We start from the raw sequence: 14,326 nt of genomic DNA, 5'->3' as shown, positions 1-14,326 counted from the left end.
GCCCAGCTTTTTATTCATTCTCAATAATCTTTATTTAAGCTATGGCGAAATGAAAGATCACATAAAAAGCAGTTGATTCTGGTGGTGCTATCAGAGCCCTGTGTTTGTGTTTCCTCAGCGTGCTTTTGACCAGCATGCTTATGTTCACTTGAAAGTGATGCTTGAAATTGTGCCATCTGAGGGAGGCACTCTCATCCTGCTCAGCTAGTTTGTGCTCTTAATAAAAGTGACCCTTTTCCTGGTATAATTCATCATAATCATTCTGACTACATTTGAAGTTGGTGATCATCTTTGGTGCCTGACAGCAGCGTATTTTCTAGACAAACATTCTTTCTCTCATTCCGTTCTCTGAGGAAGGATTGTGTATGCTGTATAGGTTTTTGCTTGGGTGCTGAGGGGGTGGTTTTTATTTAGACTCATGTTACTATATGGCTACATGGGAGAAGTCAAGATTAGGAAAGTGCCTCTTGAATTTTGAGCAGCAGGCATGAAATTCACAATTGTTTTGAGTTCCTGTGAAATTTCATTGATAGCCTTGGAATGTGAAACCTCTGCTAGTGATAAATAAGTCTTACTTGTTACTAGCAAGGCCATTTATGAAACCAGGTCACTGCCCACCAGGATGGCTCAGGGTTCCTGTGCCAAGGAAAAATAGTCAGAAGCAGGAAGTAGAAATCTTACACAAGTGTCTGCTAAAACCACTTAATCTTTCATCAAAAATCAAGGGAGAAATTCCTGAAGATTTTACTAAAGCTTTGTATTCTGTTCTTCTCCTATGGCGTCTCAAGCCTAAAGCAATTGTGGTTTTCTTTCTGTCGGAAAAACTGGATGGATGCTGTTGGTTTCCTCAATCACTGCATTATGTTTCTCACCTAGTAAGAAAGTTCATTGTTTTGCTACCCTGAAAGCTGTGTGTCTCACAAATGGAGTGATTTGTTTCTAAACAAATGTTTATTTAAATATTGACTGACATTCAGAGTCTTCTTGGTACAATCACACTAAGTATGGTGCTTGTTTTACACTGGGAAATGCTAAGAGCTAGTAAGAGTTACTGGCCTACTGGTTGGTCAAGTTGCTGTGTTTTGCAGCCGGAACAATAACTATAGCGTTGTATCTTTATAAAAGTTACTCTTTGGATTATAATTTTGAAAATCTGCATGACTGTAAAGTTTTGGTTGTAAATTGTAAGGTAGTTTAAAATTATATTGGAAGTATCCACTGAAACACTTAGTGCTTTTAAAGATTTTTGTATATGTGTGTGGTTGTTTTAGCAAATATTCAAGTAAAGATGTGAAGTGCAGCCACTGAAAGACAAGTGAGAGATGTAGGCTTTGGGGTTTTTTTAATTAAAAATGAATGAAATCTCCTTCTGTTAAACTCAACAAGTTATTCCCCCGTGTCTGTTTGTTTATTGATTTCTTTCAGGAATTTGAAGCCTTTCAAACATTTGTGGAAAATCGACTTCCATTTGATATTGTTATTGATGGACTCAATGTTTCCCACATAAAACCCAGAAAGATGCAGTGTGAAAACGTAAGTGCTGGTAAAATATTCATTAAGAGTTTTGTGTATGCTCTAAGACGATGAGTGCCTTGTTATTGCTTATCCTCCTGAGAAACTGAACAAACATTTTTGTAGCATGTGTTACATTGAGGTTCAGAGTTATCTAGACTTCCCAAGTTAAAAGTGATCAGTGGGAAGATGGTTCTTCTTACATTCTTTGTATTAGCCATAAAAAATCATACCTGAATTTCCTCATGTATGCAGTGCTCATAGTTACAGCCAAGGTGTTGATAATACCGTTAGTATTATCACACACTGTAGTAAATCTACCATATAGAAAATTCAGTCTAATATAGTTATGCTGGTAAGAGCTCTTCTTCAAGTAATCCCTTACTTCAAACCACATCCTGTACAGGTTTAAAGTTCATTTCTCTTCTCTTGTCTTAAGCATTTGAGTCCAATTCAGCTCAAACTGACTTCAGTTCCTTCCACTTGCTGATTTGTAGAATCATCCTGCTTTTTCACCAGTACCTATTTTTGAAAACTCTTGGTACTTCCTTCACTAAGAAATGGCTTAAGGTGTTTCTTTTGTCAATCAAGTATTTACTTAAATTGGGAGTAATGAAGTAGCTGCTCACATGTATTCCAAAGCCAGAATTTAAATTTTCATGCTCTTGAAATTAAAACTAAATTATAAATGAGCTTGATAATAAAGGAATTAATTTACTTCTAGTAATTACAAGAAATATGTTTTTGTTCTAAGAACTACTTTATTCTTAAGAAGCAGAATATGCTTCATACATGTAGATGAAAGCATCTGAGCTGGGGAGGTTAGATAAACTTGCTGAAAGATGTTTGTCTGACAGTGGTGAAGTTTTGGGAGACACTGGCTCACGAAGAGGGTACTTTCCTTACTATGAAAATAGAAAAGGAAGTTTACAAGTTGTTCAGATGGCATCAGGGAGGAAGTGTTCATTATCTGAGAGTAATCCCAGACTGCACATAGTGGCACAGCGTTTGAAGATCTGAAAAGACAGATCTATGCTGCCAAAGCAGGGGAAGGTAATGCGTGTCGTTCCTCAGTGCGCGCATGTCTCCAGGCGGGAACTCTTAACAGAACCCTGAATGGTCTGTAAGAGCTGGAGGCCATGGAGCGAAGAGCCAGCCTGGTTTTGATGGGTAATTACTGCTGATTGCTGATCAGAAATCTTACTAGGAGTGATTAGCATGCTGAGCAGCGTGTCTGAGTTCCTCCATAGCTTCTGCTCTCTTGGAAGGATTTTGGGATCCATGATACCTCCATAAGGACTATGTGGGGGCATTTCCATTTAGGTTGTTGCCCATAGATACAGGTCAGATTTCTCCCGAATCTCAGGTTTTTACAAATTAGAATGATTTTTAAGAAGATCTGCCTTTCCTTCCTGCACAACAGAATAGTAATGGACACACCCATCTCACCTCCAGAAGAAGCTTCTCAGCTAAAATTTACGTGTTCTGTGAGCTGTGTTGTGTTAATTTTTACTGCATTTTGTAATGCACAAAAAATGTTTATCCCAGGAGCTTCCACCAGCTTGTCTTCTGCTGCTTCTGCTATCTGAATCCTGGTTTTGAAAATGTGGAGTCGTTGCATGAGACAGGATGGACATGCCCGTTACTCCTGTCTTATACCTGTAGATATTCACTGGCTGGATATACCTTTTTTGTCACGAGAAGTGTATATTTGCATTGAAAGCAACAAAATAGCTCCTTCACTACCCAGAAGAAATAGTCTTCTAGACACATGAAATACTTAAGATTTTTTCCTGTATTGAGCCTCTTTCTTTGAGATACTTTAAATTATTTTTTTATGTTAGATGTCATTATACATAATTACAGTGTTGACTAATGAGTTTACCTTTTTTTTCCAACTGAAATCATGGTTTAAATGCAAAATCATGCTGGATGCTAGTGAATCCTGTTTTCTTTCTTCATGACTGAGCTACTGTGTTGTAACATGTCAGGAAAGGACTATCTTTGTTCTCATTTTGGATACTTCTGACAAGAAACATGTCACATATTCTTGTTTTCTTACTCTTTTTATTTTAAGACTGCTAAAAACAGAAAGGAAATAAAAAGCCAAACCCACAGAGCAGAGCAATCCTTTCTTCTGTCTCCAAACTTTTCTTCCAGATGAGGGAAGGGAAGGCCACAGGAATCTCTGCATGTGTTGCTTTCCTGGATATTGGTGTTGCTGCCAAGTAGTCCCCCATCTGTGAATGCTGACCTCTTTGAACGCCCTTTGAGGGCTGACGCTGCCACAAAACATCCTTTTTTTGAGGACTCTTATCCTCACACCAGAGGCAGTGGCATGGAAAATGTGGAGTGGCCAGCGCGGGGAATTTGCAGCCTGCCATACTAAACTCTTCAGTGTACATAGGGAAACATAGTGCAAAACTGAGAGGATGGGGAGGAGAAATAAGTGCAAGAGAGAAGCTGGAGGCCGAGCACGAAGGATGGAAAAAGCAAAGAGGGAAGGCTGCTGAGGTCAAGCTGGTTGTGCGGGGACAGCCTGAGTGGCCCATGTTGAAGATGGGCACGCAGTGACTCTTTAGTGACCCCTTCTGTTCGACTTGAGAGAGAATAAAGGAGCAGTATTTCCAAGGACCTGTATTAAAAGCTGTCCACCCCTTGTTTTACTTGTCAAAAAGCTAAATTATTTTAAGTCAGTCAGCGCCCTTCATTACTGCATCTGTTAGACCCAGTCAGGATATTATTTTATAAACTTTTCCGGTGTATAGGTAGGATGCAGCGATGGTTGAGAAAATGAGGTTGTTGCTCTCAGTTTATAACACACTGTGAGTATTACTATGTGCAGATTGTGAGGTTTTTTGAACCATGTCCCTTACATGATTTAGAAAGAATAGCAAAAGGAAGGGCGTTGTTAAGCACAGGAGAAAGCCAAAGCTTTATATGACAATAATACGGTGATTTAAATGCATTCTAGTCTTTATTTAAATTTAACAAAAAACACTGTTCTTCTTGATGATTCAGCTTTAAGACTGTAACTGTTTTGCTGAAGACCACCTCTAGCTAACTCTTACTCATATGATTTAAAATAAGAAAATATTGATGAAATATTCTTTTCTCAAACATCCCAACATAATTCTGTGTAGGCATCCCTTAGACGTTTTGGGAAGGGGCTGTGTTGTCTGTCCAAGGCACAAGTATCTTGAGGAATGAGAAGAGAAGGGGAAAAAAGCAGAAGCTGAAGGAATGATTTTCATTTGTTTAATTCCCACAAGGTTCTGACATGCTGGAAAACTAGGTATGTGACTTTCAGTAGCCCCAGGCAGCTTCCCTCCTCACAGCTAGCACTTCCTTAGCAGAGCATCGTGAATATTGTTGACTTGGCCGATTTACAGGAATGTTCTGTGGCAGTTTCTCTAGTGTAAGACACTGTTGGTTTGTAATTACTATCCCCCTTTTCTCCAGGTTGGTTTTATACTGGGTCCGTTTCCTGGTACAGATCCCCGTAAGGCTGCATCAATTACTGACAAAAAGCAGAGGCAACATGAGGGGTGGGAACAAAGCTTTTTGAGAGCTAGGGAATGGTGAGATCATTTGATTTGAAGGCACTGCACACGCAGTGACTGTGAAACTGCAACACTGAACACTGGCCAGCACCTCTTTTCAACCCTTCGCTTCCTTACTGCAGCATTTTAAATTGGAAATTAAAGTTGACTCCTAATTAAAAGATATCACAGAATGGAAATTATTTTTGCTGTATAATCCAGGCAATAGAAACAAACTCTCATAAAGTCTAAAATCAATCTTATCTTTTCCCAGGGTGGGGTTTTGGGGGGTTTTTTTTGGTTGGTTTTTTTTTTTTTGTGCATTCTGCTGCTGTTTAAGGCTGTATCTGATGCGCATTTGCCTGGATGAGTCAGTCACTATTTGTACTGCAGACTCAAGAGATTTATAAACTGAGATACCATTGCAGTTTAACTAAGCAAAGTTGATTGAGGCTCTATTGTGATGTTGAGCTAATCCTTTCCTCCAGATGTATGTAATTACATAAATCCTCAGCCAGCACAGTGACATTTGGTACTCCCCGTCCTCAGCTGCCGTAACTCCCCGTAGGACTCTCACCTTTCATGTAAAGGTCAAGAGAGGGAATTTCCACGTGCTCATTGTCCACTTCTCTCATTCAAAACAAACTGTCACGTAACTCTGAAATTTTTTTTTTTCTGTTTTTTTCCTGTTTATCACAACTTTCTGTAGAAATATTCCTTGGAATTGAGGGGGAATTCAAGTGCAAGCAGGATATCTAGACTCAGGAGCATCTCACTTTGCTTGCAGGAAAGGAGTGAAGGGACAGACTATGATGAGCTGTGTTCCAGCTACCCCTGGACTGGAGGGCTGCAGCGAGGGGTGAGGGAGCATGATTAGCAGGTGTGATATAGAGTACTTTGGTGTTTTTAATTTACATTTATATTGGTATATGGTAAATGAGGTGTACAGCCAGCTCCTTTTTTGCTGTACCCAGCTGGTGTTAGACATAACTGAATATATATTTGAACGTATGTGGGATCAAAGCAAATCCACAATTCCCTTCTTCAAACAGTTTGGCAGCTGAAATCAGCTCTGCCCTAACTTTACCCTCTCTAATCTCAGTATTAAACTCAGACATCTGAAAGATGGGTAAAATAGTTCCAGATTGAGTCCCTTAAGGCTGACAATGCACAAAGGGATGGTTTTTGCTCTTGACAGATAGTTCAAAGTGGTTGCTCCCAAACTTAATCAGCACTTCTATAAACGGACTATGGAAGTTCGCGTAATTCCCATGTAAGTTGCAGTGGGCCTGTGTAAAAGCTGACAAAGCCAGATCTTCGCTGTTCCCCTCCCATCCCATCTCAGTCTGGTGGCAGCAGCTGGCATGCCACCGCTACCATACCTCCCACCCACAGCAGCCCTCAGCAACTGCCAGCAAAGCCACCAGACCTGCCCTCCTGCACCTCACAGGCTGCCACCAAAAGCTAGGCTGTGACTGGTGTCATTGGGGGTGCTCTGTGATGGGAAGGGACAAAACGTGCCTTGCAGTTATTTCATGTCTCTTCTAAGAGAAAAGCAGCAGACTTATTGAGTGGAGGCTGCGCTCTGAACTGGAGAAGGGTTCTTCGACTATGTAAATTGTGTGGTTGCACATATAATAGTAATCATGTGTGAACAGATTACTGCATTTTGTTTTTCCATATGTTAAAACTTTAAAATAATATTTATCAAGGGGGTTCAAAGTTTAATAGTATAGTTTTAGTTATTCTAGCGGTTCTGCAGTAGTTATTCCTGGACTCCCTGCCTACTTTAGCAGTATGGCCACAGAGCTGAAGACGCTTGATGAATTACACCGTGTAAATTCAGCTCAGAACCATCGTTTTGATATGTGCTTTATTCACATTTTCAAGGTTTGTTCTCCAAATATAAAGACAAATATCAAGACAAAAATAATAACTCTTCAAATGAAGTTCAAGTTAGAAAAGAGAGGAAAAGCAGGGCAGCCATCATTCTCTTCAGTTAGTAACGCAAATCAGTTTTGAACCATAATTTTGTTTCTTTGAAATATCTTCTCTTGTGCCTATAAATCCTCTTTGATGAAAAAAGGGGGGAAAGTATTGGAGCTTATAGTGTTTGGGGAAAACAGTAAGTAAAACTTTCTCTCCTAAGTCCGGCTTACTAAAAATTCTCTTGAGGTCTCAAAACACACAAAGAAACCAACGCCTGTGCGTACATACGTAGTTGACAAATACATGTACTAATATGCTCAGGTTTTCATGGGGTAATTTTTTCCAGTCAAGTCTGTATTAACTGTGGAACATGCATAGGAAAGATACATGTACTAATATTTGTATGTTGTCATGGGTTAATTTTTTCCAGTCAAGTCTGTATTAACTGTGGAACATGCATAGGAAAGAGTGATACTTGATACAAAACGAGCTGTCCTGCAAAATAAACAGTTATTAATAAATTTGACCCCCAAAAAATCATGCATGAAAAAGAATTTTTTTGTTCTTTGACTCACTTGGCAGCATCTGTGATTTTGTTCAAGTACTTTACTGTCTGTAAATGAAGCAAGAATTAAGTAGATCCATGAGTCATTCTGTGTTCAGAATCAATACATCCAACAGAGGTCTTATTTGTCATCCTGTGACAGTTCATCAATTCTTCCTCCCACGAACTCTTGTCTTACCACTCAACAAAGCACTCAGACGTGTTTGTTCATTTGCTCCCAGCCTTTTCCATTTTTTTTCCTGTCTTCTAACGTTAGTCCAAGCTTGCATTTCCACGATAACGAAACATTTGCCCTGTTGCTCAAGGTTGGAGAGATTTCTGTCTTTGCAACATGTGTTTCATTCTTTTAACCTGTGCTTTCATTTCCTTTAAGTGTTGCACAAATCATAAAGATGAAGATTTTTGGTGTTTTCACTGAAAATCACCTTCAGCCTCTGTAACATGATCTTAGAAGAGAAAGGAGCTCAAGCACTAAGGGGTATCCTTGAAAATTCGCCTATTTTTGGTGTTAGAGATGCATGACTGGAACACTCAGCATTGCATTCCTCTCTCATCTGTTAATTTCTGGGGTTCCTTGAATATCTCAGCAGGTGGACTGAGTCAGGTTCTTCTGAAAATCCACATATAAGACATTAATACTGATATGCTGAAATCTTCCCCCTCCCCTCCTGAATCTGGGCCACGCTAAAATAGACTCGATCAAGCTAGGTCACCAGATTCAGAAGGGCAAGGCTGTTAAGCTGCTCAGGAGAGGTGGAGACTAGACTCATAGAGGGCCTGCAGGCTTCCTTCTCTTCTTGCAGTTCTTCTGAAACCCAACAGTTTCCATTTGTGGCTCAAAGAGAGATCAAAAGGCGTTTCCTATACTCAGCTTTGTATACCAGTATGCAGTAAGGACCGGTGTATTGGGACATTGGTGTGTCAGAGGTTCTGGAAGTATTCCTGCCAGTGGTCGGCATATACACTTCCACCAAGGAAACGCACGTCTTGGCTGCATGCTGTGATCCACCAGGTTTGGCTCTTCCCATAGGGGTGTGCTCCAACATCCTTCACTGCTTCTGCAGCTCTGGGAGAGGAGAGTAGGAGGTAGATAGAAGTTCTTGGGAAGTTAAAGTCAGACTGGCTCTAACTTCCCAGCACTGTGAAATGTGGGGGGAAGCTGGCAGGATTCCCTGACTAACTGCCTCAACAGTTGACTCTAAGCAGCTCTTTTTCCTTTCAGAGGTTTCCAGTCTGATTTTGTGTTTCCTGGTAAGGAGAACAGAGTAGCCAAAACTGAGCACGTTAAAAAATCTGACTATCAGGCATTTTGACAACTCTCCACACTGTTTTCTCCTAAAGACAGTAACTTCCTGGTGTTCCCTTCCATTACTGTTTGCAACCTCGGTTGCAGGCTGTAAAACTGAATAAACCCCATGTGACTAAATTAACAATTTCTATCGGTTTCTGTCTGGTATTTATAATTTCTATCATTGTATCTGGCAATAACAGCAAATCAAAAGTTAAGGTATGTGCAGGAGCACCCAAGCACTCCTTTTTTATGAGAGGAATTGCAATGTATCTTTCGTAACAAGAATTCTTCTAATCACTAGGAATGTAAGCTTGAAATTCCACAGAGCAGAATGAACGTGCCTTGATGATTCACGTCCCGGTGAACTTGGTAACTGTGGCAACAGTTTGTTTGTTGTGTGGTGTAGAGAAGTCCCACTAAAGTCCGGGTGATGAAGTCAAATGAAGGTGTCTTTTGAACTGGATGAGTTTCAGTCTCGCTGTTTTCACTTCTCCCTTAGAAACCACAAGATGAGTTTTCTTTAGGCTGCCTGACTGATTCACCTAATCATGAATTGTTGCCTGTGTGGCAATAATGCGTGCTCGGCCTCCAAATCGGAAAGCTGGTCTTTGGGGAACTGAACTGCTTCTTTAGAAGTGGTTCCTGTATGGAAAGTCTCTGTAATAGTGAGAGACTATAGCGCAATTAAGATATGGGAAGCAGGCCAGAAAATGTGAAGGCTGGGTTGTTGTAGGCCAGTTCTGTGTGAGAATAAATATTTGATTTGAGCCTGAGAAATGCTGGTTTCTTAGTGTCATCTTAAAGGCAATGTGGATAAAATCCCCGGAACAACGATGGCATTCATTCATGGACATCTGCATTTCTTTAGGTATTTTGAAAAGCAATAGATTTTTGTTCAGGAAACAGCAATTTGGCATCATGTAACTCCCCACCACCAATGCAATCGAAACACGGTCTGGAATAGTACAAGACGTGAAGTGCCTAGAAGACTTCCAAGCAGGTCTATTAATGGTTCTAATCAGACCTGATCTATCCATACAAAATGTAAATAAGTATTATCATACATGCTGGGACTTGTAAACGATTTTGTTGCTTAGTTTCATGTGAGGAACAGGAGTGATATAGTAAGAATACTAGTACCAAGAATAATACAAAAGCTATGGCTACCTTTGCTGCTGCAGTTCTTTGAACTTTCAGGAAAAAGCCCAACCCACAGGCTGGTTTCTAGCACAGGCAACACTAATCTACGTGGGCTCTTCCTCTGTCATATAGAATGAACGCTAGGAAATATGAGGATTTTGAGGACTACCTCCAGGAGAAAAGTCATAGCAACATGACCCAAGCCGAAATAAACTGCAGAGGAGGTCCTGAGTTATAGGATCTCCTGAAAACGAGCCTCACATCTGCTAAGTCACCTCATGTACATCATACTTGGTATAGCAGGTCGGTGGCTTATTGCTGCGGAGGTCAGTCTTATGTATAAGGTTAGCCCTGTGTCCCTGCGCAAAGCAAGAAAACTTGCCTTGGTACTTGCAGAAACTCTCTAAACACTCTTACTTGTTTCTTGTACCTTGTCACCTCTTGTACTTGTTACCTCTAAACACTTCTTACTTGTTTCTTAACCTGGCACCCCCTGTTGCTTACGTGATTTTACAGCTTTTTAGATCTTCTGGCTTGTGTTTGTCTAACTGATAGAGAATGAACTGAAATTTTAAAACTGTATATATGAATTATTAGTAGTGATGATTTTAACTTTTACATAACAGGAATCTTCACTCCCCACCCTCCAAGAAAGATGCCTGCCTCAAGAGTGTGAAAATTAGTCACTGAAAAATATCAGATGAAGTAATTAGCTTATAAAGCATAATTTCTGTTAGTGTTCTCCTTTTATGTGTATCTCTGTCAAATAAACATTCATATTCTCTGTTCTATAAATGTTTCCTAAATATGATCCCCCCAAATTATATTTTAAATAACTTTGAATGCTTAAGCCCTGGCATTATACTTACTGCTCTGTCTCGTTGTTAGGAAACCTTCCTCTTCTTGAGAAAGTCGCTATTTCATATTATTTACATATTTCTTACTAATCTTTACAAGTATCTCATGGTTTTTCCTTGCCACCCAGAGATACCAGCTTGTGATGCTGTTTATTCCTGAGTTATTATTCACCAGTTAGCTGTTTAAGGAATTGAATAGTTCTTTTCACAGTTCTAGCTGGAAACATGCATTGAAGTTATAATGTGCCAGGTGAGTCAGAACCTAAAGAGGCTGTCAAAATTATGTAAACATAATATACTATTTTCCAACCCATTTTATTAAGTATTAACTGATACTTCTGTCTGATTTTTCCAAGTCATTTCTACCATTTCCAGCTGCTGTTGTCCAATCCTTGCAGTGTTTCCAGTAGCGACTGTTTAAACTGGACCTGTGTTTCTGTCATATTGATGATAGTAACATACCTTTTACATAGGTCAGGAAATATCAGTGATGCTTATTCATCCATTTACCCGCGCACTTCTGTGATCACTCAAAAGGAAACAGTGAGTTGGCAGTAAAATTTCTTCTGCCTCTAATGTTTTGAATCTTTTTGAGTCTTGAGCTTTTAAGGAGTCATGTGGACATGGCTCCGTGAGCAAGCTGAGTACGTGGTGTGCCATAAGCTCTCAACAGAAGTTAAAAGCCAGTTCAGTTCCGCTGGTTCTGTGGGGCTGTTCCTGACTTAACAGTGTACCAGTGTGGGAAGAACAAGCTTGCTCATGCCTCCTCTTTGTGTTTATTTTCTGATTGTGTGATATTTGAGTAAATCAGGTAGTCTTATACTAAAAAACCAAGTAGAAGTATGGTACAGATGGTTGTTAGAGCTGTGGTTCACTGGAATTTGAGCTCCTCCATTCACTGCAAGTTTGAGGAAAGCACACTGGAAGGTCACTATCCCTTGAGTACTACCTGGACTACTACTACCTGATGAATTCAACAGGAATTTTCCTGCACCACAGCCCTCATTTGCCACACATTTGAGTAAATAAAATGAAATAGTAGTAAGAGGGTTGCAAGCAGGTAGTCATAGAGCAGAACCAGTCAGTCTTAATGATGCTGGTTTACCCTGCTCCTGTTAGCAGTAGTTATCCTGGGTTTGTCTGATGTTAATGACTTCAGCATCTGAAGTCAGTTACCGGGTACCCGTGTAAAAGCTTGCTCTGTGCTGTTTAAATCCATTTAGTTATGATGGCCCTAACTCTCAATAGTTAAAGGCAGTGGCTTAAATAAAGAATCAGCTTTTGATATTTTCACTTCTCGTTGGTATGTCTATATCTTCATATTTTTGTGCCTTGCAGAGTAAAAAGCTGTTACTTTCCATTGAATGGGCATCCCTAAATGGGCTTTCAGAAGTGCAAATGCTATAGGTTAGGGATTTCTCATCTCATTCTCCTTTCCACAAGCCCATTCACTCTGCCAGCCTGGTCATATCACATGGCCAGTAATATGACTCAGGGTTTTAACCCTTAGCTCTCTAATAAATTTGGTAATCAAAACACTTCTGAAACTATAGCTGTCTCTTGCCCTCGAGCACTGCTCTTTGGTCCTGGGGGCTCCAGCAGTTGTTAGGTGGGTATCTGCATCCTTTCCATGGAAGTGGGCAAAGGAAGGAAAGACACAACAGAATTCCTCAAATGTGCGGGCTGGTAAAGTCTTATACAGATACCTGGAAACTGTAATAGTGAGTGCCCAAACCCAAATTTGCTTAAAAAAAAAGATACATCTTTTTATGAAATAGGGGGTGGGTGGTTCTTATTTGGCTTCTGTTGTCTGAGCCATTCTGGTAGTCATACTTTCGTACTCTCAAGTTTATTTCTCTTGACTACAGGGGGAAAAAATGACTAAGTAGACAAAGATTTTCACGTAATCACTTGTTCCCAGGAGGTAAAGCTTTTAGACAAATGCCAAATATCATCCATAATTTATTTGTAGGAGCTGGCAATATTATCTGTTTGTCAAATTGCTGTGTCTTATCTCTTCAGTTAAAGAAAAATACTTCAGATAAAACAGTGGCCTGCCCAGCGTCCAGCTATTGAGCAGACCAGTGAATTTATATTAAAAGCATTGAAGTAAATTAGATCTTGTGATTATAGCTGTTGGGGGGGGAGCGCTTTCAGACCTTCACCACCTCGGACCACAGATACTGCCTACAGTGTAACCTATAGGAAAATTACTTGAGTCAGCAGCGATGTACAATCAAAGTTAATGACTATGTTAAGAAAAATAATGCTGACCCATAGTTTACATTCACTTGTGATAGACCCTGCAGCAGATTTTTGCTGATTTTGCAGGAACGGGATGTTACTCACCAGAGCGTGCAGCCTTGATCCAAATGAGACAGCTGAACTTCTGCCCCATGTGACTGGCAGTGCAAGATGTACCACTGTATATGAAAGTCCACTCAGTTTTCTCCAGCCTGGCAATACTGGTTATGCTTTTACCAGTACTAAACAGATCCCCTCCTTGGCCCCTCCTTGCTGAAAGCCTTGGTGCATGGTCTACCTGGAGTAGGTGGGCCTGACCCTGACCCCACAGCAGCTTCTCCACCTCAGACCTTTGTGCTTTAGTTTGCTTCTGCTGATTTTTGTCCTGTGAAGAAGAACATTTTATATGTTCTCTTTCATATTAAATAAGCTTTTCATCTGTCTGACCTTCAAAGAAATCATCATTCACTTGAGTAGTGTTTGTTACTGTATTTATTTGTGTTAACTGCAAAATTGTTCTTATTGGAACGATCATTTTTGAAGGTGACACCTTTACCTCTGTATAGTAATCTGTGGCAGGCAACTGGAAAATTGTGCTAACAAGAAACAAAAGCAGTGTGAAACTTGTGTTAAAAATGCTTGTTTCGTGTTGTAGTCTTATTCTTTTTTTTTGACTGCGAGCAATTGATTTACTGATGGGTTTCCTTGGTTATCGTGTTATTCTACTTGGACAATAAGCCTGTTGACCTGTGAGCATAGACGTAGTCTTTGTTTTAAAGTTTTTGTGAAACTATCAAGTTGATTAAAATGTAGGATTAAAACGCTGCAGAAGCATAGGTTTAATGTGCCTTGAACAGCATCGTGCTTGTGCCTCCTATAACAGTGAACTCCCCAGCCTCCTGTGGCACCTTTCCTCAAAGAATAAAAGTACCGTCTGGGACTTTTTGAGCCACAGATTGGAGAGGGGGAAAACACTGAACATCAGACTAGGTCAGTGATGCTGTGCAGACATCTGCATGGGGCAGGGGTGAGTGCTAAAGTATTGGTATCTTATAAACTGTCGGTTTCAGTCTTACAGAGCTGATTTCAGACCCGCACCAAGTTACCTCCTACCTATGGAAAGGATCAGTCAAGCTTGTGCTCTCATTTTCATAACACCCCATCAATCACCACTGCCACCTCCACCCAGAGATCCTGCTCACATTTTGGATTTTCAGAACTTATATAACTTCTGCCCCACACTGTG

General features: G+C 40.2%; 1 protein-coding gene across 1 annotated transcript in view; it reads left to right on the top strand.

Annotated features, from left to right (window-relative positions):
- LOC104488127 (mitochondrial ribonuclease P protein 3-like) overlaps window positions 1–14,326 on the top strand; it is a gene marked incomplete at its 5' end in the record, with an annotated part of 39,311 nt that overhangs the window by 12,795 nt on the left and 12,190 nt on the right. The window contains one exon of the mRNA XM_010133727.1: window positions 1,426–1,533. Coding sequence (XP_010132029.1) covers window positions 1,426–1,533 — 108 coding nt within the window. The remainder of the gene's footprint in view (window positions 1–1,425; window positions 1,534–14,326) is intronic.

The sequence above is a fragment of the Buceros rhinoceros genome, unplaced genomic scaffold, assembly GCF_000710305.1.
Source record: "Buceros rhinoceros silvestris isolate BGI_N320 unplaced genomic scaffold, ASM71030v1 scaffold12203, whole genome shotgun sequence".
NCBI classification, from domain to species: Eukaryota; Metazoa; Chordata; class Aves; order Bucerotiformes; family Bucerotidae; genus Buceros; species Buceros rhinoceros.
Note: the sequence above shows the minus strand (reverse complement) of the source record. Positions and strands in the feature narration are given on the sequence as shown.